This window comes from Chaetodon trifascialis, chromosome 20 (assembly GCF_039877785.1).
Source record: "Chaetodon trifascialis isolate fChaTrf1 chromosome 20, fChaTrf1.hap1, whole genome shotgun sequence".
In the NCBI taxonomy this organism is placed as follows: Eukaryota; Metazoa; Chordata; class Actinopteri; order Chaetodontiformes; family Chaetodontidae; genus Chaetodon; species Chaetodon trifascialis.
The window spans coordinates 12,649,311-12,674,843 of record NC_092075.1 but is presented as its reverse complement, the minus strand read 5'-3'; the positions used below and the strand labels follow the sequence as shown (position 1 = coordinate 12,674,843).

Sequence of the window (25,533 nt, the reverse complement as noted above, 5' to 3'; positions counted from 1 at the left end):
ACACAACAAACAGTTGTTTATTAGTAACAATTGATTATTAAAAACAATATTTATCAAGTAACAAATATAGACAAGTAACTTAATGTCATACAGTACAGGCTTAATGGTAAACTTCGCTTTACTTTAGTCATCAGAATGCAGCTAAATGAGGGCACGAGTGGTTGTTTTTTCATACGAGTCGTCGGAGGCTTTGTTGCATTAACTTTATGGCAAAGTTCCACACATTACATAAGCATTTCATCCATTACCTTGTCCCATTTAATAAAGTAGAAACATTCATTCTGCCAGACAACATCAATTCATTGTGCTCGGTTTCTGGAAACCACCCAAAAGTACAAAAAAAAAAAAAGAAAACTGTGCAAACACCATTAGCTCATTGGTAAACAGCAACTGCTTTCACGTCTCTGCCTAGCTCACACATTCTGTGTCCAGACTCCATTTAACCAACACCATATGGGATCCGCATAGCGCTCACTGGGTCTCTCCTCCTGTCTACATATGTAAGGCTGCAGGCACTGTAGCACCAGTATTAGCTAAGATCTCAGCTTCATGTAGGGAAGCTCACAGGGTGCTTATCAAGTGGGAAGAAAATCTGAAGCATTGGATTGATAATCTAATTATCAGAGCCTGACTGACAAACTGGACGGATGTTACTAGCTTATTGCAGGTAGATTGGTGTTTTAACGTCGGCCAATTGAAAAGGCCTGTCTATTTAAACTGAAATGTCTCACTCGGTACTTATCTTGGTCACAGATCTCGAAAGAAAAAAAAAAAAATCAAAATGATGCAGTATTCTTAGGCCTCTGGTAATGATCAAAATCAAAAATGCCGAATATGTTGCTTTTTCTGGAAGGACTTTCTATTTCACTGAATATCTTTGGGTTTTGGACTGTTTGTCAGACAAACACCACACTTAAATGTCACCTTGAAAATGTTTACATTCATTTTTCACTTTTTTTTTTTTTACATTATATGGACCAAAAGATTAATCTGTAACTTGCAAAAAATAATCATCTCACTAATCAATAATGACATAATGACAGCAATCGTTAGTTGGAGTACTAGCTGTGATTGAGATTAAGTTAACTATAAAAAATGGGATAGTGTTATACAGAAAGGCAGGCTGAACAAGGCCGTGTGAGGATTTGTTAGTTTCATCGTGCATTGCATTGCATGTCTGGAATGATTGTCCAGCTATTCTGACCTGCGTATAAAATCATCTAGAGCTCAGGCTGTACACATTCTTGGCTTAAATATGAGAATATATAATTATTTACTTATGTATGTACGGTATGCAACAAATATCTGATCAACTTTTCGGCAGGCTACAAAAACACACGACAGGCCAAATAACTTGTGTTACAATGTGTTCCTGTGAAGGACTGCCCCGCTGCTGCAAATAGCTCCTTTGCATAAACTGTACTGAGACGAGTGGAGCCTCCGAGTTCACCCAACAGATCCACGCTGTCTGCTGCTCAGTCTGCGTCTGATTGGTTCAAGCCAGAAAACAGATGGGGGGAGGCTGTCTTGCCAGCTGAGAGGGAAACTAGTGCTTTGAAGTGGATCGCAATCATTACTTTCCTCCATGTGCCTGGCACACTGGGTACCACAAAGCTGTGCTGACAGCCACGGCCACAGCGTCTGCTGCTTGTTTTGCTCTCTTTCTGGTTTCGGTTTAGTCTTGTGTTTATGAGGATCATTACGTACACTGAGTGTACAAAACATTCAAGGATGGGCTCCATCTGAATACAACGCTACACTCACATGCCCACATGTGAACTGAAAGTTGTTGGTTGCTGTAATTAGCTCAGCAACAAAACACCCAGGGTATACTTTATTAGGTACATTAGTACAATCTAATTGAACTGTCCAGCCATTAAGTCACATTTCTGATGCCTATAATCTGTTTTCTCTGTTGACACGGTCAGAGGTGTTAATTGAATTATGTTTTTTAGCACTAAGGTCACAGTTGGTGATGTTCTGGACAGCCCTATATTCAGAGGTGCTTTTAATGTTCTGTCCCCTTCGTGTATGTCAATGGGGTGGACAAAAAGTCCAGCACAACACCCCCTTTAGGCATGACCTCAATGATAAATGTATTACCGAATTTACACATTTCTGACAATGTCACCAAAAACATTACAAGCTCTGTAAAGGTTGCTGTTATGGCAGGGCTTTTGTACTGGACTGTGTTAGATTGTCCACCAATAAACCACTGAGCACACCTTTCTTACCTCTGCTGGTATCCAGCCACGCACACAGTTTAAAATGTATCTGCCCAAGTTTCAGAAAATCTGTGTCTGAGATTTCCACTGCTCTAAATACGAGTCGGTAAATGGAACTTTGTTTGTCGTGCTCACACCATTTGAAAAACTTGCACACACTCAGGACAACACACTCACTTGACTGTCAACAGTGTGTTCTGTAGATTATTCAGAGCTGTGCTAAAAAAATATTTTTGTGATCCCCTCATCAGAGGCTATGGCATTACTGCTGAGAGAGGCTGTGAGCAGGTCAAACAAAGATCGATTTTGCCTTCTTGGACTCTTTCATTTGAAGGATTTTGAGTGGCCTGAAGAGGTGTAAATAGCCAAATTTGAAAGGGGAAGAACTTGTGAACGGTCAGAAAAATAAACAGAAGAAATCTCAGAGATGGATATGTCAAAACTTGGGAAAATAATTTCCAAACTATCTGCATGATTGGATAACAGAGGTAAGATTGATCATTTTCACCTGGGTTCATGTAGTAGATATTTCATGGAAATAGTATCTCCACACGTCTCCTTCCTTCTGTCCTCCTCTGGACTGGTGTGATTCATGTAAAGCTACAGACTATCTCAATATGAGAAATGATCAGACTTACAGCTGCTCTTGTATAATGGGAACAGGTAGGATTTGCAGCTGAGTAAATGTGATACTAGCTGCTTGTATTCAGGTTTGTTTTTAAGGGATTTGTTATGCCAGCCATACAGCTAAGGAGGCCATGTTAAAGAGGGCAAACTGGTAATCACTGTCAAGAGCAGGGGACAGCTTTGGTCTCACGTGGGACTGACTGGAGGGTAAAATGTGGCAAAGACAGGCAGGTTAAATAGTGATGACCTGTTCGGGGCAGAGTTCATTAGACCTGTCTTCATTTCATGGGCTGTTTGGAAAGGACATCCTGGTTTGACGGCCCGTCCAGTGAACTGGTGTGGGACTGAGGGTGGCTGCTGGTGAGTGAGGTAATGCGGCGTGTACGTCTCCCTTCCAGCTCTTCATCCTGAGAATCAGAAGTACATTTACTTATCTGTGATGTGGTTAGAAATGCATAATAGACTCCTACTAAATGAAATAACTATGAGACATGCCTAGTGCTTCTTTCTATTGATAATTTTGTTCCCTTTGTTGTTTGTATAAAACCCCAATTTAAAACATATTAACATGGCTTTGCTATGAGTCAGGCTGAGAGAAGCTCTATATTTGTGCCACTTGACCTTTGTACCTCTTCTGACGACTGATCACGATATTAAACTGTTGACTTTTTGCAGCCAAACGCCCTTCTCTTTGGCAAAGTTTAGTTTTGTAGGTTTTGTGTTTTTACATTCTCAGAGGTAATACTTCTTTGTTAGACGATGTACTGACCATTGTACTTTATCAATTCTTTATGGCGAGGAAAATGCAATCATTTCTTGCCTTTTTTGTCAAATTTGGACAACATTATTCAAAGCTTAATTGAGTCTTGGCCTAACTGCAGAAAATCCACTTCTTTTCAATTCAAAGTATTTGCCCCACAACTCTCCCAGGCCCCGACTCCTTACTAGAACTAAAACATATCATTTAGTTTAATTAGGCCGCTTTGCAGTGTCGTCCAATTAATTCTAGACTATATTTTATGGGATTATTGATCACTTTTAAAGCATGAATTGGCCTGGCTCCAGGATGAACTTAAACCTCTTTTTGTGCAATGGCCAACAATATACCTCTGACTTTCCCAAAGACTAGATTTAAGAAAGTGACTGTGCCCAATAATAGTGAAAATAAAAAGAATGAAATTCATGACGCTGCAGAGGTTTACAGTTTGAGATGCTTATTTTAGAAATGAAGTGCTGCACTTAAAATAACAAAGGCCATTGTGTCCACCCTTAGTGGTTCGCACCGTGTCACCAGTCTCCTCCCCTTCAGTGTGCTCTCCATAGCGAGTGTATAGCTCCATGTCAGACAGAGCGCTCTCCAGTGCCTCCTCTTCATAGTCAGTGTGGTAGTCTGACTCCTCTGATGGAGGGAGGGAGCGGAGGACAGGAAGGAAAGAAGCACATTGTGGGTGAATAAGGTGGAATCCGTGGTGAGTAGAAGAGATGACAAATGAAAGTGGGTGTGCAGGTGAATGAGTCAGAAGATGTGCAACATTGTGAGAAGTCAAACAGAGCAGTCGGATGAGTGATGGATGACAAATGGTTTATAAATAGAAAGAAGAGGGAGAATGAGAAGGAAGGAGATATATGAGATAAACAGTGGTTGCTGTACAATGTTGCACTTAAACGTGGTTTTGGAATATAACGGAAATATGTAAATTGCCTCTATTTGCATGTATATATTACATTTGTACATGTCCTGCTTTCCATCAATAGGTTCAAAGCTGCGTATGTACTGTGTAACACCAAACTGCTAACATATATTCTGCAATCCATTTCCTCCTGTATGTGAAACAGATTCATTGGCTAATAGAGCATGAAAGGAAAAAGAAAACCCGTCCAAAAAGATGGCAGCAAAGACAAACATGTAGGAGAGACAGTCACAGCATGCCTTCTGCCAGACACTGTGAGTGCACATGTGAGAGTGTCAGCAGTGTTACCGTCCACAAGAGGAGGTTTGACGGGCTCGATGCGGGACACAATTTCTGCCAGGTCAGTGAAGGAGGCGTTGGGACACGTTACCACCTGAAAGACACCCAGGGTTCCATCATTTTTGGGGACAGTACATTGACTTACATTCATTTCTTGGAAACTTACCCTGATCATAAACACTTCTTGCCTAACCCTAACCACATCCCCACAGTATGAGTAATACACGTCCACAGACACTCACTAAAATGTTCAAAATAGACTGAGGCTGCGTAGAGACATTTTAATTCGCCTGTATGTGCTCAAACTACGCCAGCTGCCAGGTGGCAACACCTTGCCTGTTAGAATAAATAATGTATTCCTCCTGACTAATGCTGGCGAGAACATAAATAGCAGCCAGCAGTTTTACTGAGAAGGGAGTTGATCTTTGTGTCTTTTCAAGCAACAATGTGCAGGTGTGTACTGTGAAAACTTCATGAAGGGGATGAAGAGACACGAAATCTGTCCTCACAACATTTCCAGATTGATATAACACATGATACTTTTTCTGATGCAGATCATCATTTCTGCCATTTTCCCTCAAATGTTCTTGTAGTGTGTATAGATTTTGGTTCGGGGCAAATAAAGCTATAGCCTGAGCTGAGGATAATGTCTGTTTGGTTCAATCTTTGTATCTTAACGACTGTAATTTCCTGTCTTTTTTTTTAGCTTTGGCCATGCAAACTGCGCCTTTTGTTTAAAAATCTCTGCAACCAGTTTGTCTTTCTCTTTGCGATGCTACTGAACACACTGTGTAAAATCCATCACAAGAGATGCATTATTTCCCCTGAGAGTTGCACCCTACAGTCGCACCTGAAAATAGAAATGCACTCATTAACTGCCTGTGTGGGATGGCTATTGTTTTAAAGAATGAAAATGAGGTTTATGTATAAGACAGCATTACAGTTTCAAATCTGCACCCGTGGCTCCATCCTTCTCTCCACAATTGCTCCGGTTCATGCGTTAGTTTGTTGCTTTGGGGCTATTGAAACAACTATTTTCAACATCAACCCTGCTGTTTTTCCCCTTCATCCTCCTCGCATTGCTTGGCTTGTCAGACTCGGGGTAAATATCTCATCTGTCTTCATCACTCTGTCTCCTCCCTTGTTTCGTTGGCCCTGTGTCTTTCTTTGACATTGCTGGGGTACAAATCTGGTGTTTGGTATCTGTTTCTGTACTTTAAGTGCAGACTCATGTATAGTTTTAATGTTATTACTGTAACAGCAGTGTAGCCCAAGGCCTACAACATGAGGCTGTTGACGAGGACATTTTGTAGAAAATGTAATCAATACAGTATACCCATGTAGTCGATAGGACACGCATGGACTGCAAATGAGGCGAGAGATACTGGCAGAACTCAAGAGGTAGTGAAATTTGTTGTGTATGGCTAACGCATTGACTGTGTAGGGGATTTACATGTGCTACTGCGTTGATCATGATTATACGGTTTCTTCATATTGGTTGTAATAATGGAGGCAAGGGCTTTGATGATGTGTGAGATTTCATATGGGCTACTTATTGATGGTACACTGACAGTCCTATGGAATCCTAACTCCTTAGGACATAACATTTGCTGCATAGGAATGCGTTTCAGGTCAGTACTGGAGTTATCAGTATGGATTTTATGTTGTTTTAACGACAGGTGTGAACATGAAGCAGACCTCAATACTTCACTCTTCTATGACACGGACATCTGTTAAATTCACAGTCAGTATTTTTGCTTGTGCTTGTGAAACTCTCTGCTGGACTTTATGACAGACAGTTCACATTTGGATGTGAGTAAGAGTATAATTTAGTTGTATGATACATGTGTGTTTGCATGGCCACACCTTGGTTTGAGAAAAAAAAAACCTGTTACATTTGTGGCAATGTAACAATTGTGGATTGTCACATGGAGTCATCAAGTTTCTACAATAGGTTGTTCGATAATATTACACCATTTCCACCATTATTCCCTCCCTCCGTACGTACGTTGTTCTTGCTTTGAGTGTTGTGGAACTCCTCCTGGTGTCTGTCTTTCAATATTTTCTCCACCACTCCACTACGCCTCCACACGTCAAACACAGTCTTTCCGTGCTGGTAGCCCACCTCCTGCATTACACAAGCACTCGCATATCAATATCAAGAACATTTTCTCTACTGATGAGCAAAATCATTAAAAGATAGTCCAGAAAATGTACAACATGAATTCATTCAGAGTACCAGAATCACGGGACACCACCACCTTTCTCAGACTTACAGCAATCTCATCAAACTTGCCAAACTCCAGGGTCCGGTATCTGTCGATCGGAGGTCTGATGTACTCGCAGTAGTCGCTGTTCTTCACAGACTCCAGCTGCCTCACACAGCACACATAGGCCAGCCGGGTCTGAATCTCTGCCATGTTCAACACCTGAGACCACAAGTGCAGAAATGAACAGATGCATCACTGAAGAACACCCACAGAAATATCCTCATTGTTATTCATAGGAAACATTTACCTTTACACAGCCTTGTCTGTTGTGTCTTTTATTTATAATCAATCCATTACCTTTACTTTTTCTGCTAGGGGGTTGAGGCGTTTCCATAGCAGCCACCAGCCGGAGAGCGAGTCGCCATAATTAGTGAGGTTGGTTTCATCCCGGCTGCCCACATCAATAGCTATCACCACCTTGGCCCCCATGGAGCGTGCCACATCAGCTGGGAGAAGAGGAGGAAACCGAGACAAAAGGTGGGGCAGGAGAAAAAGAGCTTTGAGAGATAATCACACAGAGATGGTGAAATAATAAAAATGACATGATCGAGACACAGAGAGGAATAACGCCAAAGTATTCAAACTGAAGACTCAGTGGAGCAAACCTGGCAGGTTGTTGATGTAGCCCCCATCCATCAGCAGGTGTCCATCTTTGGGGTCACAGAGAGGAGGCAGATACCCAGACAGAGACATGCTGGCACGAACGTACCGCCACAGAGAGCCTGAAAACAGGAAACTCTTTTAAGGTTTATGCCTATTAAGCATGATGTATTTAATCATAAGCAACCAACCTGGACTGACATAAGATTAAACTCATCAGTGAGACCAATGAAAGGGTCAGATCACTGAAACTATCCGCATGGATAGCTAGAGCTTAAGGTAAGGAAACAAAGGATGCTTTAAAATCAAAAATCCTACCATCAGTGTGTACTCTCATGGCCGAGGCGGTGATGTCAGTTGTGATATTGAAATATGGGATCCAAAGGTCCTGCATGCACAGAAGGAGGCATTGAAACAGATAAACATAATACGCTCACGTTTGCTTGTCCTGCACCACCAACACATATTCCTGGATGTTTATCTGCTGAAGCTAATTGATTGGCATGAAGGTGCTCTCCTCTTTAGGAGTTCAGTAACCCCACTCACCTCAATCTGTTTGCTCTTGAAGACATTGCTAATGCTGGAGTTGAAGGCAGCGCCAGAGAACATGGAGGTGACTGGGTACGTCAAATCCAAAACCTTCTTAAACACTGAAGTCATTTCCTGCAGGGGAAGCCGGACAAAAGAAAGGTCAGATGGATCTTGCAGTTGTGTAGAGGAAAAGAAGCTGTTTTCTCCACCACAAGCAGAATGAATCACTTAAATTAAAGGTTTATCTTTTTTTTCCTTTCCTCCTGGTCCTGTACACATGCTTTGCTTACTAATTAGGAAAATTCCCTCATAAAAAAAAAGCATCAACATTTCAACAGAGCAGACAGTCCTGTTTTGACTTTCCTCCTCTGACTTTGCTCAGGACAAACTTTTTATTACAACAGTGGTTCTTTTAATTCGATATGAAGGAGCAGAGACCAAGCAGCTGTTTTTAGACGGGAGGTTCAGGACCAAGGACAGAGCCACAGGAGTAGGGGCTGTGGGAAGACGAATCACAACACATGCTCAGCTGGCTGAACTGGACGCTGAGCAGGTGTCTCAAATTAGCCATCATGGTGGACATTATTAAAGACATAAGGAATGACTTTCATATTACAGCTAAAAAAGGTTAGTTTCATGAGCTTCATGTGCCAAGCCAAACAAACACTTTTGCTGGTTAATCAGCCTAGCATGCTTAATTATAGCAACCGTAGAATAGAAGTCTAAAACTGCATTGAAACTTCAGAAAGTGGAGTTAGAAAGAGTCACCTTCATAAGGACAGACTGACAAGCGGAAAATTGAAACTGCTTGAAAACTTTCTCACTGTAGCAAGCGGAGGAGGAGCTACTGAACTGGAAGCTCCTCTTCGACAAAACATAATGTTTAAGTACCAGATGATCCCACTTAAACTTACAATTATGTGGCCCAATTCTAGATATAATTAGAAACACACTATTTAGGGCCTGAGATGCAGAGTGTCCCTGGTTCAAATGTGCCTAGAGAGCTTTGTTTTCACCCCCCCGTCTCTCTACAGTCATTTCCTGTCACCTCTGTAGAGCCTTCTCTCTAATGAAGGGAAAATAAATGCTTCCAAAAAATTCCTAACTGAATTATAACAGTGTGGAAAAGGGACACGGATTTGTCTTTTGATAAGTGGCATAACATTTGAAATATTTGGTATAAAGCTGACCAAAATGTTACTGGCTCTTATATTTGGTTTTATCACAGCACTAGTGTCACTGTTGTTTTGGCTCTCACCATTGCCCATTCTTTGGCCCTCATCCTCATGCGGCTGTAGCTACGGTCCTCAGCATATAGTGCCCCCATCAGGGAACCGATAGAGGTGCCACCAATGAGGTCCACTGGGATGCCGGCCTCACAGACGGCCCGCATTATCCCCACCTGAGAACAGCCCCTGAACAGCGAGGTGGGGAAGTAAAAATGGAAAGATGGAGAGAAATGTGTAAATATATATATATATATATTTCTTTTTCAGTTTTTTAATGTAGGAGTTCATGCCCTAGATTCCAGAACAGTATGGTTGGGAAGACAGATGCTGGGGTTGCTTTACCTGGCACCCCCTCCTCCCAGAATAAGGCCAATAGCATTCCCCGTGAGGACTCGAGCCAGACGGGAGAAGTCTGAGTGGCGGTCTGCTGGCTTCTCGAATACACGCTGATACAGCTCCAACTGGAGGGGAAAAAAAGAAACCGGGGAAATGACTGTAATAAAAATAGAGAGAATGAGTGAGATGGAGAGGGGATGAGAAGACATGAATGGATGAGAAATTAAAGGGTATGAGGAAATATTAAATGAGAGGTTAAGAGCCAGAAGGGGACAAAGGAAAGTGCTTTGATCAGCAGATGAAAAATTAGATTAAAATGACACTCCGGTCATATTTTCCATTCCTACCAGTTTGGGCAGGCTCCTCTTAGAGAAGACCCTTCGGGGACAAGAGAGGTGGAGGTGTCTGGAGATCCAGCTTCGCATGTTGAGCCAGTCCACAGTTCCTTTGGGTGGGGGGCCGTCCTCTCTGTGCAACAGCACCAGCTGCTTCTGGGCACGCACTGCACTTCCTTCCAACATGCGCTCCAGCTGGAGGGAGGGCATCAAGCACAAATGTTTTTGAACATTTTATATTCCTGCTTGCACAGAATTTTGAGTGCTGGCCCAGGGAAATACTGCAAACTGGTGACTAACGGACTGCACTTGGTTTTAGAGAGCACAATGTGTATGTGATTGCAATTTTGTTTGCAAAAAATAGTTATTTTGAAATGTACTATTATATGTGAAAAGCTACACTGTAGAATGGGAAGGTTATTTCAGAGATTATTCTTTTATATTACATTTTCATTTATTTACACTTTTTTTAAAGAGCACTTTCCCAGCTGAGGCAGTCTTATTATACAAATGTTCCTGAATTAGCAGTCTTAAGTCTAACAGGAAGGTCAGAGCTGCTATCCAGCCAACAGGCCCTTTGTTAAAAGTTTAGTATATGTGCAAGGTGAGAGGGTGTCTGTGTCTGCCCTGAAAGATAAAAATCAACCCAGAGCTATGACTCATTCTCAGCCTGAGCAAATATTGATTGATTTCTCCCACCATTTCCCGTTAAACTGGGATGCATACCTGACTTTTCTCGGTGCCCATTTTCCCCTTTGAAGGCAATTACATTCCTTCATCAGCTGGATGAGCACTTCCTTTCTCTGCCACCCCGCCTCTCTTTCACAACATCCATCTACTCTTTGCTCATTTCTCCTGTATACCCAAGGGTCAAATACAAACCTTTCACCGCCTGTGTGACCATTAAGTTGGTTAAGCCCCTGGGTGTCTCCATGATTCAAGAGCAAAATGATCAGCATCAAATCAGACCCTCCCAAGATCTTTGCTTAGTGACACACTTGCAGACTGAACAAGAGCTTGGTTTATAATAATTGGTGTGGTGATTTCTCGGGAGGAAAAAAATCCACAGTTCAATCCTAACTGGTTAGCTGTAACACAGACCAACACCTCACCTCCCCAACAGCAGGGTCCTGCTCTCCAAGTCCCACAATAATGATGCAGTCCGCCTGACGAATGCACCGCTGTGTCCACGGGGTCAGTGTGTAGTCCGTCTGGTAAAGAACTATGCGATGGATGTCTTCCTGTTGGCCCAACCAGCTAGACAGACGGTACTCGTGGACACTGCAGAGGAAAGTAGTCCATTAATGACGGGCGGCATTGCCTAGCTGGCAGCACATAGTAGATCCATTATTCCTGTTGAGCCAAGAAAGCATACTTGAACTGAATTTAATGAGTGAGTCAGAATGATGGAAAGCCCAAAGAAAAAATTAAATAGACCAACCAGTAGTATGTCAGAGGAAAAGATTGTGTGCTGAGAGCCTAAATGCAACATTCCTGCAAACTGTCAGGCTGCCACAAAACATACCTGTCTAGTGCTGCAGCTCCAAGTCGCTGTTTTATAATATCACTGGTCAGCAGCAGAGTGGGACCTGCAGGTGAAACGTTACTGTGGTTGTAGTCAATATGTCTGGTTGAAGAACTTTTAAATACTCTCAGTGTAGCTTCCTTGTTTGTTCCAGAGGAGCTGTTCAATTGTAAAGCAACATTTTGGAAGAATTGGCTGTTGTTGTTTGCCATTTGGTGCCCCTACAATTTCCCAGTGCAAGTCACTTAGACACCATTGTCTAACGCTGGCAGCTGTACAAGTGCATTTTCTTATGATTGCACTTCTTATGATCAACAACAACCATGACATAACAACGTCCCTGAAAAACTAGCCTGTCCAAGGCACGGCTAAGTTTTATCCCGAGCAGTCAGAATCACGAAAGGGGCTGAGGAGAGGAGAGAGGAGACGACATGCCCACTTGCAGAAGCTGCCACAGGAAGGACCAACACCTCCAATTTGCACTCCCATCTCAGTGACCAACAACCACCTCTGTTCGCTCAACTCCAGGTAAAATGAATCAACATTTCTGTGACATCCTTAACATTAACATAGCAACTGTCTTTAGACTGCTGAGTTAGAACTGAGTTAGACTAACGTTGATGTTTATCTAAACGTTTGTTATGTTATGATACTGTGCATGTTGTGAACGTCAGTTAACGTTTCAGTCGCCAGTGAAATTAGCCAAGTAATGTTACTATGTATCTAAATGGCTATTTGTTTCCCCTTTTACTTCCCATTGGATGCAACATCATAATGTTAGCACTGTGCTGTGCAGTCGCTCTCACCTGGCCAGCTCACGAAAAATAATTTGCTGAACACCGCAAACTGCAGTCTCAGGTGAACTGACTGCAGTCTACTAGTTTCGAGTCCAAACATTTATTCAGCCACAGTGCATAATTAACAAGTAGAATTTACTTGTAATGGCAGATTCAAGAGTTGCATAATGTTGCTTTAAATCAAACATGCACCACTTTGCTGAGAATTCAAAATTATTTTTTTAATTAAAAGCTTTTTTTTTTTTCCTTTACCTATTGCGAGGAGTGCATGCTGGAGCTCCAGGGTGAAGGCAGTGAGAGGTACCTCTTCTGAAACAGGCAGGACTGCCACGGTGGAGAGGTTGGAGGCCTGGTTCCCTGCATCCCACTTACTGCCAGTAGTGTGGAGGGCCAAACTGCGAGCTGGGTACGGACGTGCATATTAGTGAACCTCCCCTTCAACAGTCAGTTGAGAAAAACAAACACCAACACCAGTGGGACAAAGCTAAGCACCAGGGAGATGCACACACACCTGTCAGAGGACCATTCACCTGCTGGAGGATCTTCTGTCCAAGTAAGTGGATCAACCTGGTGACAACCTAAGAGGCACAAACATTTCAGAAGCAACTCTGTGTTTATGTGCAGTAAAATGATTTTCTTTTCAAAATGTTGAGTCTAAGACAAATGGGAACACTTTTGGGAGCCCTGTCCCCACATTATTGTCCAGTGAATCAATTATTCAAATGCTCATTTTAAGGGGCTGATTTCAATCAACTTCATTTTCAAAGATGACCTTTTGGAGCTCACGACACACACATGCTCTATCCACAACAAATGAAATGCGCTTTCACATCAGCTGAAATTGAATTTCACAATATAAGTTCACCCTACCTGTGGGAACTTCCTCTTGATGGAGCTGAGCGCTCCCTCCGGTAACTTGGCCAGCTCAGAGTCTCGTACAGCGTGCACGGTGGTGGCTCTGTTCTGATGGGTCAGGGCCTCCACCTGCAGAGACACAGAGGTAACAAAAGAGCATTACAATACACACTATACTATCAAATATATCTTAATTTCAAGATGGATACTTCACATATAAAGTTTTAAATCAGTTTTAGTATAAATCCATTACTGTTTAAAAAAAGCTATAAATAGGATCTCTCCATCTCATCATTCACAGCCGTGCTAATTATGTCTGAATGTTTGCCATAACAATCTTATTCACACCATAAAAGACACTGCAGCAACAGCTTCCCTCCTCCAGGTAGCAGTAACCATAGTATCCATCAACCCAGGTATTATTAGAAGCATCGTGGCAGAGAAAAGCCACACCAGCCAATGGGAAAGTGGGTGAAGTGTAACAAAGTGATTTTGCTTTACATAGTTTATCAAAATGGAAAAAAAAACACTCGTGGCATTAGCATCTATTTTTAGGTGGAAACCTATAAAGGACAACACCTGGAAACATTATGCTAACGTGTTTTATATTCTGGAGAAATGTGTTGATATGCTGGATAGTTTAACAGGTGCTGAATATTATTTTCTTGTGTTTGGAGTTTTTCCCAAAAAGAGCCTGAGATTCAGTGTTTTTTCGTGGTGTATTCTAAAGAAACAGTTCACCTGAATATTCATAAGATGTACTTGGTTGAGGTTTTATTTACGGGCAGAGCGTCTCTTAGTCACGCATGCTGGCATCATGACAGTGATGCGATGTTAATGATAAACTATTTTCCTCCTGCATATTTACATCTGTACATTTTTTAATGGATTCTGGAGAAGAAAAACAAAAACAAAAACAAACATAGTGCACACATTCCTAGTTTTTCACACTATCCACCATCAGTCGTCCCCCTCACCATCGTGGTTCTTACCACTCCAATCAGGTCGCCGCGTCCATATTCTCCTATCAGCTCCTTCTTGCCATCCTCCTTCATGATCACGGAGCGCAGTCGACCGCTCAGCACGATGAAAGTACTGTCTGATTTCTCTCCCTGCCTGAAAAATATACAGAAAACTTCAATTTACTGCAAACGTGCAAACAAGCCTGGGAACCAGCCATTTAAGAGTGTAGTTGCCTCTATTGTCAACTTGTTTACACAAATGTGGTAAAGTTTTGAGGATGATTTTTCCCAGACACACAAGGTTATATGTAGAATACCTGTAGACCGCCCTGCCAGCTTCCACCGCCATCCAGTCGAGAGCAAAGTCTATCTGTCGGACAAAAGATGACATCCTCCTCACAACTGTGTGAGCCACATTCAGCACAACCTTCGGCTCCACACGCATTATCCTGAGGAATAGACAAAATCATAAGAAACAGGAGGTAAACAGACCATTCTTATTGCTCTTTGAAATATTTCTGTTCAGTGTAATTATGTTTTTGTTTTTTTTAATAGTTTACAGTCTTTGGATTTGAAAAATCACTTTTGATGCTCCGAAATCTTAAGTTCTGGAGTGTTTTACGCCACATAGATAAGACAGTAGGTAATTCTTAAATGATCATGGAGAAAAAAGTAACTAATCCTGATAAAAGCTAACTAGCCGAGCTTCCCAGAGTAGCTTCCAACTCTAGTGGAATTTCCATGTTATCATGTAGTTGAACAACCTTTAAAATCACATGTGTTAATGGATTTAATTCATCATTAATTCATGAAACTAGCTGCTTATTACAACAGAAAAGAAAGCTGAAGAAGAAACAAACACATTTTGTTTGTTTCCCTGCAGTTCATCTAAATGTTTTTAGTTTTTAGATTTTATGTCAGGTTTGTGACAAATGTTAAAATTAAGATTGTACACCTTGAATATGGACTATACAGTTTGGCCTTCAAACTTCATTGTATCTTTAGTTACTGCTCTCTGGCCTTTGTAAGGCAGAGCAGAACAGACTTCATGTGACAGGGATGGGTGTGTGTGTAGGTGTGTCCACGTGACTGACTCATAGAAGTGGGTTTTGGAAATGGAGAGGAAGCTGCAGTCTCGCTGGGCTCGAACAGTGAATATGAGGGGCTCTCCAGTCAGGACGGCGAGTTGACCGACAAGCTCTCCGGGGTGCGTCACAAATAGACGTGTCTCCTCCTCGCGGTCAATCATCCGCTGGTAAACGTGGAGGAGGCCAGAAATCACAAACTGGATGCTCACCTCCTGAAGCACCAAGAGACAATGGGGGGCACAAATGTGTCAGTCTGAAGGTGAATGCCAAGATTCAAGTGTGTTGATGGAACACAAAATTAATTTCACAATAGTTATCAGATCATTAGTTCATCGCTGATGATGTTAATACAAAATCCAATTTTTAATAAACCTGTCTAATTTGATAAAATGTTACTTTTCTCATTATCTCAACAACATCTTGATATTGAGATTTTTAATCACAGTGAAATTATGTGGAGAGAGAATAAAAGATAATTTGAGAAAACTGCGCTTTACAACACAGCTGTTGCTGCAAAATTAAGCATAAGAGAAAAGGTGCAGGGTGCCATTTTTCCTCCTCAGAGGATGGCGATGGAAAGTCACATTGTTCCTCCAATCAGAGCCAACAAACTCATGACATCAAACCCAAGGTGGTTGGGATTGGCAAAAGGGAGTACAGTGGTCATTAAAGGGTTTGCATTGATTGGATTACACTAGGGTTGGGTGGTATGAAACTATATACAATGCAACGGTAAAAATGTGTGCACTGGTAGAGATTTGGCAACACTATTTCCACAGTGGGAGCTATCCCTTAAGCCGTATTTACAGACTCTCATTCACAGTGGATGCACTGCTACCCTGCTACACAGTCAGTGAGTGGGTGTGTTGATGACATTGCAGAGTGTAACTGCTTTGTACTCTTTTCTGTCTGTCTATATATTGCTTTTCACTCTTTCACTGACGTTGTGGACACGTCCATATAGACGTAGTATTGATATAAATGCAAAAATAGTCATCATTACGGATGAGTCCTCCTCCTCCTCCTCCTGCACACTTTACCCAGGCACCACCCATTACCTAAATCAAGCCAAGTATTTCCAGTAAGTGAGAACGTGTCTGACACAGACAAATGTAAGACACATGTGAAAGGGTTATATATTCACAGAGGGAAGCAAGATGTAGTAATCCAGCTGCCTCACAAGGTCACATGATTTGGGTAGTAGGACTGCTCACCACATTCTCACATGATTTGAGAGTGACAGTGGTGATGATGATGCGCCTCTATTGCATCTCTGTTCTCATTTGGAATCTTAAAGCTTCTGTTTTTTGAAAGAAAGTTAATTTTACTGTTTCTTATTTTATCTCGCCCGCCCCTAGATGATACCATTGGCGTCCTAGGAAAAAACGTGAAACTGCTTTGTAAGCTGTTCTAACCTGGTCTCCCTGACGAGCCACCACAGAACCAGCTTTGACATGATGAAGGGTCACTCTGCCCTCAAGCAGACTGGGATCCTGCAACAAGGAAAAAGTAATTTGACCAAAACGATATTCAAAGTAACTGCTTTTTATTTACATCATCAAAAAAGATAATGAGCTCTCCTAATGCATTGGACCTACCACCCTAATCTAATCAGAATGAAATGAGTCACACTACACAATATGCATGCAAAATAATTTGTTTTGAAGATGATGTAACACCTGAAATATTTCTACCAGCTGATGTTCATCATTTGTGACCAGCATCTCACCTGCAGCTGGATGATTCCCAGCAGGTCCCTCTTAGCAGCCTGGAGGATTGTGCTGCTCTTACTGAGGTGGATGGTATCAGAGTGCCCCCCGCAGTCTGTGTAGTGAAACACTTCAGAGGGCGTGTGCTGCATAGTCACACTCTTCTTCAGACTGGACTACAAAGACAGATATAAGGGAGCGGCTAATCAGGAAGGACAAGGAAAGCATAGCATAGCACAATAAGATGCAGTGGATGCGGGGGTATGCTGCTGCATACACCCAGCTCAACCTCTGATTCATTGTAAAGAGATGACATGGCAGCAGAGCCTCACTTTGGGAGTGACAGGACTGGGTGGAGCCTCATCTATAGTGACTCGAGCTCGTTCACAAGCCATGTTCAGGTCATTACCTGCAACTCAAGAGAAAGGAGGAGGATTATGAGTTTAGGTGCGTCTGTCTCAGGTCTGTGTGTGTGTGACCTTGCTTTCAGATCAGTGAATGTGATAAGCCTGTGCAGGAAATTAATACAGACGTATGTCATTTGGTGATCGCTCACATCTGAGACCCACCTCCGCAGTCAGTGGGCATCGAGATGGATCGCTGCTTCCTGTAGCTGTTTGAAGAGCTGTCCTTCACACCATCTGTTTATTGTAAAGTGAAGTATCAGCACTGGAACAGTCTCTACACACATTACAGAGCACAGTTTTCAATGTGTGCGTGACCTGTCTCTGTGGGGCTCTCCGTGGCTCCGGCGGAAAACTCATCCTGGAAGTGCAAACGTCGAGTCGTCTTCCCAGAATTCCCCTCTCCCATCACACTGTTTATATTGGACAAGGGCACCGCCTGACTCTCCTGTCAATTAGGCAACAAAACAAATCTGCCAAGTCAGCACCACAGTGATATGAAATACTTAACTCATTATAGATATGAGGCACACACATTAAGATCATCACTGGCTTGTGGCTAACTGACACATTTCTAGAAAAAATTAAAAACGGTACATGTCAGCGGGTAGAGCACTACAAAAATACTGACAGTGTGGACCAGTGATCGTCAACTGGCAGCCCGCAGGCCACATCCAGCCCATCAAAGCTTCTCATCCGGCCGGCAGAATATTAATGAATTCAGAAAATGTGCACATCTAATGTTACTCTCAGCGGAAGAGGCCAAAGAATGATTGGCGATTAGTTTGCCAGAGCCTGCAATGAACCAAAAATGTTCAGAATTCTTATTTCAACCGTTGTACAGAATCTGATTATTTTCCAGCTCCATCTTCTCTACTCCCTCAACCCCAGGTTGAACATTTCCTGGAGCAGACAGCAGCCCACTAGATGGAATACACAAGATAATGGAGTTGTTGGGGAATCACTAAACTTGTCTATCAGACATAAGAGGCGTCACTGTGGTTTATTTGGAGTATTTTTGTTTGCTTCCTGGCATTTATTGACAAGACAAACATTTACTGGTAGTTGAACTGTGGGTTGTGCTGAACAATGACTGTCTCCTTGGTGGAGGTCTGAGAGCATAACTGAGAATTAACTGTTATTGGCCTAAATACATTCAATCTTTTTAATTTGAAAGTCTGGCCCAGAAAGAGTCTGCATAGACAAATTCTGGCCCTTTCAGGTGGGCCATTTGGAAATCCAGGGCACAAGACTATCAGCATCCCATCCTTCTGGAGATGATGTAAATCTTTTAGGGATGATCAGACATTTTTGTATGTGCAGTACGTTGTCGTATTGCAGTTGATTCTGTCATTTCTTGGTTTGCAGTGATGCCACTAGGTACGCATCCTGCTAGCCAGTGTGTGTTTAAAGCAAAGAGCTAACAGAACTAATGGAGCTAAACGAGCTAACAGCTGAACATACAGCAGGACTGATATGACAACACAGTAATTACAAGCACTGCAGTACTTCAGCTGAGTACAGTTTGGAGGTAAAATGACTTTGAATTTGGAGTTAACATTACAGACATTTCAAATCAGTGTTTCCGTTTTGTCAAACTTCTTTCAGAGATGAAAGTAACCTAATACATTTTGTCAGTTTTTGTAGTGAAGTGCACTACTGAGGTACTGATACGCAACTGTATGCATCTGTTATTGTTTAAAAAGTGCTTTACATTAACTGTGTCGCTAACAACTATTGAGATAGTGAAGAGCAACATTTTGATTTTGGGGCAGGTTACATTCACAGTAAAAATTGTTAGTCGGGACAGCTCCCAGACGGTGGTGTAAAAAGTAAGTCTGGAGCCCTGTGGAGCATTTAATTTATCAGTTGTTTTAGGATGTTCAGAGATTTCTTATGACTAGAATAGTAATTAAAAAAATAGGAATTGAAAAAAATTAAGGCCCAACCACATATTTCCTCCCAAAAAGGAGGGAATTAGGAGTATTTTGCATTATCTTTAAGTCAGAAGCAAGCCAGGGTTAAAAGTCACAGCTCTCCCTATTTTCTGTGGAGGATTGTAGTCATTTTTATTCATTTTTACTTAGCTTTAGGAAGGATCGAGCTATGATACTGTGCTTAATGTTGTGTGAAATTAGCTTGCATGTGTGAGACCGAGTGTGTATGTGCCTTTTTGTGCCTGTGCTTGTTTGTTTAGAAATGCATAACCAGTGATGCTTAGGTATTCAATGCGGGCCTCCCTGCATGACTGTGTCTACACACACACACACAAATATGTGTGCACTAATTATTTTCCCTCCTACCGGATTGAAGAGCTCGGTTGTTAGGCCCAGATAGTTATGCAACGCCAAGAAGGTGACTCTTTGGAGGCGCACCATAATTATCTGCAACACACACGCAAAATCCAACGATGAGGTAAACAGAGCAGAACATATGATACATCAAATTGCAGCTATGCCCAAATTAGATCAAAATGATGTTTTATTTTATAATGATGTGTTCCAGACAATGGAACTCTACATACTGTGTGTTAACTATCTGTTACCTGAATGACACGAACAAGTGTTTCTGGGTATTTCTTAAACACAGACTCAAAGGCTGATGCAGGTAAACGTAAGACGGTGGAGCGAGTTGCAGCCCGAACCAATACAGTCTTATATGGAGCTGGATAACCCTGGAAAAGGCAAAATGTTTAGAAGAGAATTAGAATGAGAAAAGAAGTTGGTAGGCAGTCACTAAAGCCTCATACAGATCTTTGACTTCAGTCCAGATAGCCTCCTAATTAGAAGTGTCAATTTACCAAGAGCATTTTTACTTTTTAATTCTATTACATGAACTTGTCCTGTAAAAGGTTTGCTTTTCCAAGCTTTAATTTCTTGATTTTTGATTTTTGCATTTCTGAGCATCACAACAAACTAACAGATGTAGCTTTCTATAAAGACATTTCACCCGAGTGGATGAATAAAACAGCAGTATGAGGATGACAACACAGGAAATGGAAACAAAACAGAGCATGCCACTGAACAAAATGCCTAAATTAATCACCTGACACACAGGGTTAAGGGGTAATGGGTAAACAAATTGAGCTGCACAGGAAGTACAAAAACAATTACTTCTGAAAGGAGAGAAGCATGAGTGGAAATGTGAATAATGGAGAGGAGACAGAGAGGCGAGACACAAACGGATCAAAAGGCACAAGAGGACAAAAGCAGAGAAGTTAGTCTGGTACAGATGGAGAAGAAAAAAAGAGCTCACAGTGATGATGTCCAGAATACTGAGCAGGCTGTGGATGCTGTCCCCCGGGTGCACATCCTTAACCACTGGTTCCGTACCATCCTAAACAATAGGAAAACACAAATCCAAGAAATGAGACCAACAGCAGACTCTCAATTCAAACATTACTGGGAAACCACATGAAGTTAACTGCGGAGCAGTACTCACAATTTGTACATATTGACAGAAACCAGCAGCAGACAAGAAAACACATTTAAACACAAACAAAGGTGTTCTTGTGTTCTTTAAACAGCAGCCTGCATCTAGATAGATGATACATTGCTGCCCTCTTCTGTTCAGATTTTGTCATGAGCTACGCACATGGGTCTCAGAAGGTAGAGGAGGACACTGACAGAGTCATTACACAGAGTAAAGTGTGCACATGCTCTTGCGTCACACATCATTAAGATGAAATTTTACTAGTGTTAATGATCCGAGCACCATTGCTGATGACCTGTCACAGTTTTAGCATCATGTATCAAAAAACCCAGCACAGCTTTAATGTTTGTTCAACTTATTCCAGTCAGTTTGTGACTGTGTTACAAAACAAGAGCCAATTTCAAAGTTTTTCTGTTAAGTATTTTTGTATATTAACCATGGATCAAACAGCTGTGTTTACTATTATAGGTGAGTTACTTGTACGTTACCACGTACATTCTCCTGGATGCAGAGCTCCACTCGTCCATCCTGGACCACGTAGATGCTGTCGTCATCGTCTCCTGGCCTAAACAGACCTTCACCCTCCTGCAGCTCAATAAACACCATGTGGCGACACAGCTCTAGGAACAGCGGCTTCTCAAAATGACCCAACACCCTACAACAAGTTGCAGAACATACATATTATGAAAACAAATACAAGAAACAATGGGAAAAGGCTATAATTGTATATTTGTCTACCTGACATTCTTCAGCATATAGAGGACTTCAGAGGGCAGGTTTGAGCTCTGCACATCAAACTCTGTCAGGTCAGCCTCCAGCAGGGAGGGAGGCGGTTCCTTGGGCTGCAGGGTGGGAGGATCTTTACGTATCCTCAGGATTCTGTTGACAAGTGCAAACAAATCATTGAATTAATGTCTTTACTCAATCCACTCAACAACGTTCATAAGAAATCTGACGAATTGTTTCAAAGTTCCACATAAATGTATTAATGGAGCATACTTGCGAGCTATGCTGAGAACTTTGGTTCTTTTGCGTATGCGCTGTGGTTGCTTTGATACTGAGGTAGAGGCAGGAGGAGGAATCGAGGACAGCGTCTGGACCTTGGAAAAACATTCAAGGTTTAATAGTTTAATAGAAAAAGTCTTTTTCTGTTAGACAGAAAAAGACTTTTTGTGTGCAGACACAGGGCTAGACACACTAAACAGGTGGAGAAAGATTCCTTTAAAATCTATTAGATTAACTGTATTAAATGGGCTTGCATTCATTACTAAGATAAATGCATACAAGGGATTTTCAGTCTTACTGTAGTAGACTGCAGTACAATAATAATGAGTTAAAATAATAAGTTACTGGGGCCATAGTGGTAATGCAATAGTGTCTTGGGGAAAATGATTACATTTAGTTTGATGCAGGGCATATATAGAAATGGACATAGCATCAGTTTTGCCTTAAGTACAAAGCACATTCCCCTAATTTATATGACTGAGATTAATTTAATCTACCGGACTGTATGTTTGTGGCTGAGTGTGAAACAGAAAGGCAAACAGAGAAAACCTTTCGCATTATCTTCCTTCCATAGAAGAGCACTTTGTCTCGTTTTCTGAAGCGATAGTGAGGCACACCAGGCTGTTGTTCACCTTGTCAGGGAATTCAAACACAAAATGCATGTAAACCCGTGTTAAGACCACATTCTGAAGAAGGCTGAGCTTTATCATTGAAAGGCAATATATATATATATATATTAATAGCGAGTTAACTATGACACTCATGAGATTAATTGCGATTAAATATATTAATCAATTGACAGCACTAATAAATATGTATTAATGCTTTAGGATAAGTATGAAGTTCAGGTTTGTTGACTCACGAGCAAGCTTGAATCTTCTGTAAAGGAAGAGCACCACAATCCCAATTAGTGAGACTGCAACTGCAGCTCCAATCAGAACACCAGTGAGCTAGAAGACAGACAAGAGCATTACAACAACAGTTTGGTCACATGAGAAGCACCTGCAGAGTAGCTGCCCACAGCATAGGCCATTTTAGCAGCTGGCTTAGTAACATTATTCTTCAAAGTCCAAGTTGTGTCCTGGTTAAATACTGCATACTTATGCTTAGAAGGTGTGTATGTAGTTTGTTCACACTGGAAAAGAGATTTAAGTAACAGAGGAGCTGCTCAATGCTGGAATTTCTTTTCCTCCACTAATTGTGGACAGTGGCAAAACAACACCGGCAACAAATTAGTATTAAATCCTTGGTAAAACATTTTGCTGCCTGTAAAGTTAAACAGGCATTGCCATTCCAAATGCACTGATTGTTAGTTTAAAACAGTATGGTCTACATTTCTTGCATAGCAACCAGAAATAACAGTATACTATGAAAATTAGTTCATACTGAAAACAAGTAGTAGACAGTTTTGTATGGCCTTAAGACACAGTACGAGTTCCTCACCTGATGTATTGACAAATGCAAACATGCTTGACTGAAGCTCAACACCACAGTTAGAAGTCTTCACTTCACAATGTACTGATGTACGCTTTTACAAGTCTTACCCCCAATACTATAGCAGAATAATAATTTGAATAGGAAAAAGTTTAAATGTAGTTCGAATAAATTAAAATGACATTTGACAGTCATTAGTTATCAGTCACAGTGTGTCGAGATGAGCCACCTAAACTCGGTACCCTGTCCATTTCAATCATACTAATGATATGTAGAGGGACTGATATACTGGTTTATTTCCATCAGTGGAAATGACCAAAATGGTACAAATAGTTGCCCAAATCATCCCAACCAGCCCTAAATCAATGTAACCAGGCAGCCTAATTACAATGTAGGCAGGGCAGCGCTCTCCTTGTTTGCTGAAAGCATCGGCTATCCATGAGTTGTCACGTCATACCATAGTGGTTTGCATCCTCTCCTCCACAAATTGTTGCACTCGTGCTTTGATGTCGTTTTTGCTGTTCACCAGCACCTAAGAACACAAGTTAGGATAGCACAGTTTGTTACGAACAGCTATCAATTGCACTGTTCAATAAAGTCACCCTTACTCTGCCAATTTTAAAAGAAACAGCGATGCTTACAGCACTTGCCCATTTGCACAATTCTCCATCATCGTCTCCTTGGCAGTCCATCCTGTAAGACACGAATGCTTATGTCGGTGCGCCTGCAAACCAGCTGATGAAATTTGGCTAAAACTGCAGAGACAGAATGTGAGGAACTACTATTTTTAAATTTCAGTTGGTGAAAAACGGGGAAACTATTAAAAGAGGAACGTGTATTTGTGAATTGTCAGCATGTTCCGCCATTCAACCTCATCGTCTGGCTTCGCGTTCAAGAAAAAGACAAGCGACTATAATTAGCCTGCAACAAAGCAATTGGTGGCTGCTGATTTCAAGTTATTGATTGATAATCTCAACGTTAGCTAACGTATAGCTTGGGGTTAGCTAAAACAATACGAGCTAGCTGACTGACGTTACCCGTGTTGCCAGTAATTATAAATAACCAAAGTCACCTTCACATCGAAGCGGTTTGAAATCGTCAGTGTAAAGAAAACATAGGCTTACTTTTAGAGTAGTTCTGGAGAGCTGCTTCAAGCTGGTAACATTGCCAAACAGACGACAGAACAAAGTTAGCACGTAGCTAACAAACTTTTCTGTATGCTGTCACTTGCTCAGCTCCGCCCGTGTTTCTACGTCCACCAATAGAGTTATTGATGTCTGCTGTTGCCTTGGTACCGTTCAAAGCGCTTGTCCAATCAGGAACGGAGCAGGCACATCCTAGTCTTCCTGTTTACCACAGTAAGAAAAGGCTTCTCCTAAAAACAAAGCTCTCCTGTACCACTGAGCAAGACATTTTCACAGTAGGAGTCAGGCTTTTAATGGTTTTGGTCAGTAGCAGAACAGTATAGTATATTTATTGCAAGTCATTTTTGAGATTTTGGGCTATTTTGCTTCCATGACATGACTTCTTTCCGACTAATGGAGAGAAAACGGCCATAATTCATATTTAGGTGTCTATTTTATTCTGGACATCATTTAGAATTACTGAATATTTAATAGATAATGTATTACTAACATATTCAAACATAACATTTCAGAAAATAATACAGCTCAGTAATACCAAAAGGAATTATCATAAGTGAGTTTTGTTTTTGGGTCTGGTACCGGTAACGCTGGTAACCCTCTGTTAATGCTTTATATTTGACTTATGTCATTCAATCTTCTCTTATTTCATTCAAACTTCTCGCTGGCGTCCGTCCTTATGCTAGAGGTCACAGTGTACTTGGATCATCGGATCGTGTTCGGAAAGACCTTGGAATTACCGTTGTTTTATAAGGAAATACTCCCCCCCACCACCACCACCACCACCACCACCACCAATAACTATGGAAAATAACTATCAACTATGGAAATAAAAGTGCTTTTACGGACACTCAAAAAAACAAGCAAATTATGGCAGAAAAGGGTCACCTCTAAAGACTTGTACACTTGATATAAACTTGAAAATATTTAACAAATGTAAAGTCAAAGAATGGATGAACTCCAGAAACTATACCAATAAAAATATTCTTATAGTCACTCCAACACTTCAACAGCCAAATTATTTCTTGACTGATACACTTCAATAAATTGCACATAC

The 25,533-nt window shown here is 41.5% G+C and overlaps 1 protein-coding gene across 1 annotated transcript; it reads right to left on the bottom strand.

The window, feature by feature from the left end:
* On the bottom strand, nucleotides 1-24,565 carry pnpla7a (patatin-like phospholipase domain containing 7a). Its single transcript, XM_070989110.1, has 37 exons — nucleotides 24,459-24,565; nucleotides 23,976-24,027; nucleotides 23,792-23,866; nucleotides 22,763-22,850; nucleotides 22,450-22,532; nucleotides 21,895-21,995; nucleotides 21,634-21,774; nucleotides 21,391-21,550; nucleotides 20,719-20,799; nucleotides 20,009-20,137; nucleotides 19,767-19,847; nucleotides 17,782-17,911; nucleotides 17,629-17,700; nucleotides 17,392-17,468; nucleotides 17,080-17,235; nucleotides 16,766-16,843; nucleotides 15,357-15,562; nucleotides 14,580-14,711; nucleotides 14,293-14,416; nucleotides 13,316-13,429; nucleotides 12,957-13,023; nucleotides 12,698-12,847; nucleotides 11,649-11,712; nucleotides 11,236-11,404; nucleotides 10,136-10,318; nucleotides 9,795-9,913; nucleotides 9,482-9,638; nucleotides 8,239-8,355; nucleotides 8,011-8,080; nucleotides 7,698-7,814; nucleotides 7,390-7,538; nucleotides 7,099-7,251; nucleotides 6,831-6,950; nucleotides 4,832-4,916; nucleotides 4,136-4,251; nucleotides 705-3,259; nucleotides 1-657 (listed from the first exon to the last, which is right to left on the bottom strand). The coding sequence occupies exons 2-36, from the start codon at nucleotides 24,024-24,026 to the stop codon at nucleotides 3,131-3,133; spliced, it is 4,044 nt and encodes a 1,347-aa protein (XP_070845211.1). The 5' UTR covers nucleotide 24,027; nucleotides 24,459-24,565; the 3' UTR covers nucleotides 1-657; nucleotides 705-3,130.
* Nucleotides 24,566-25,533: the final 968 nt, after the last annotated feature.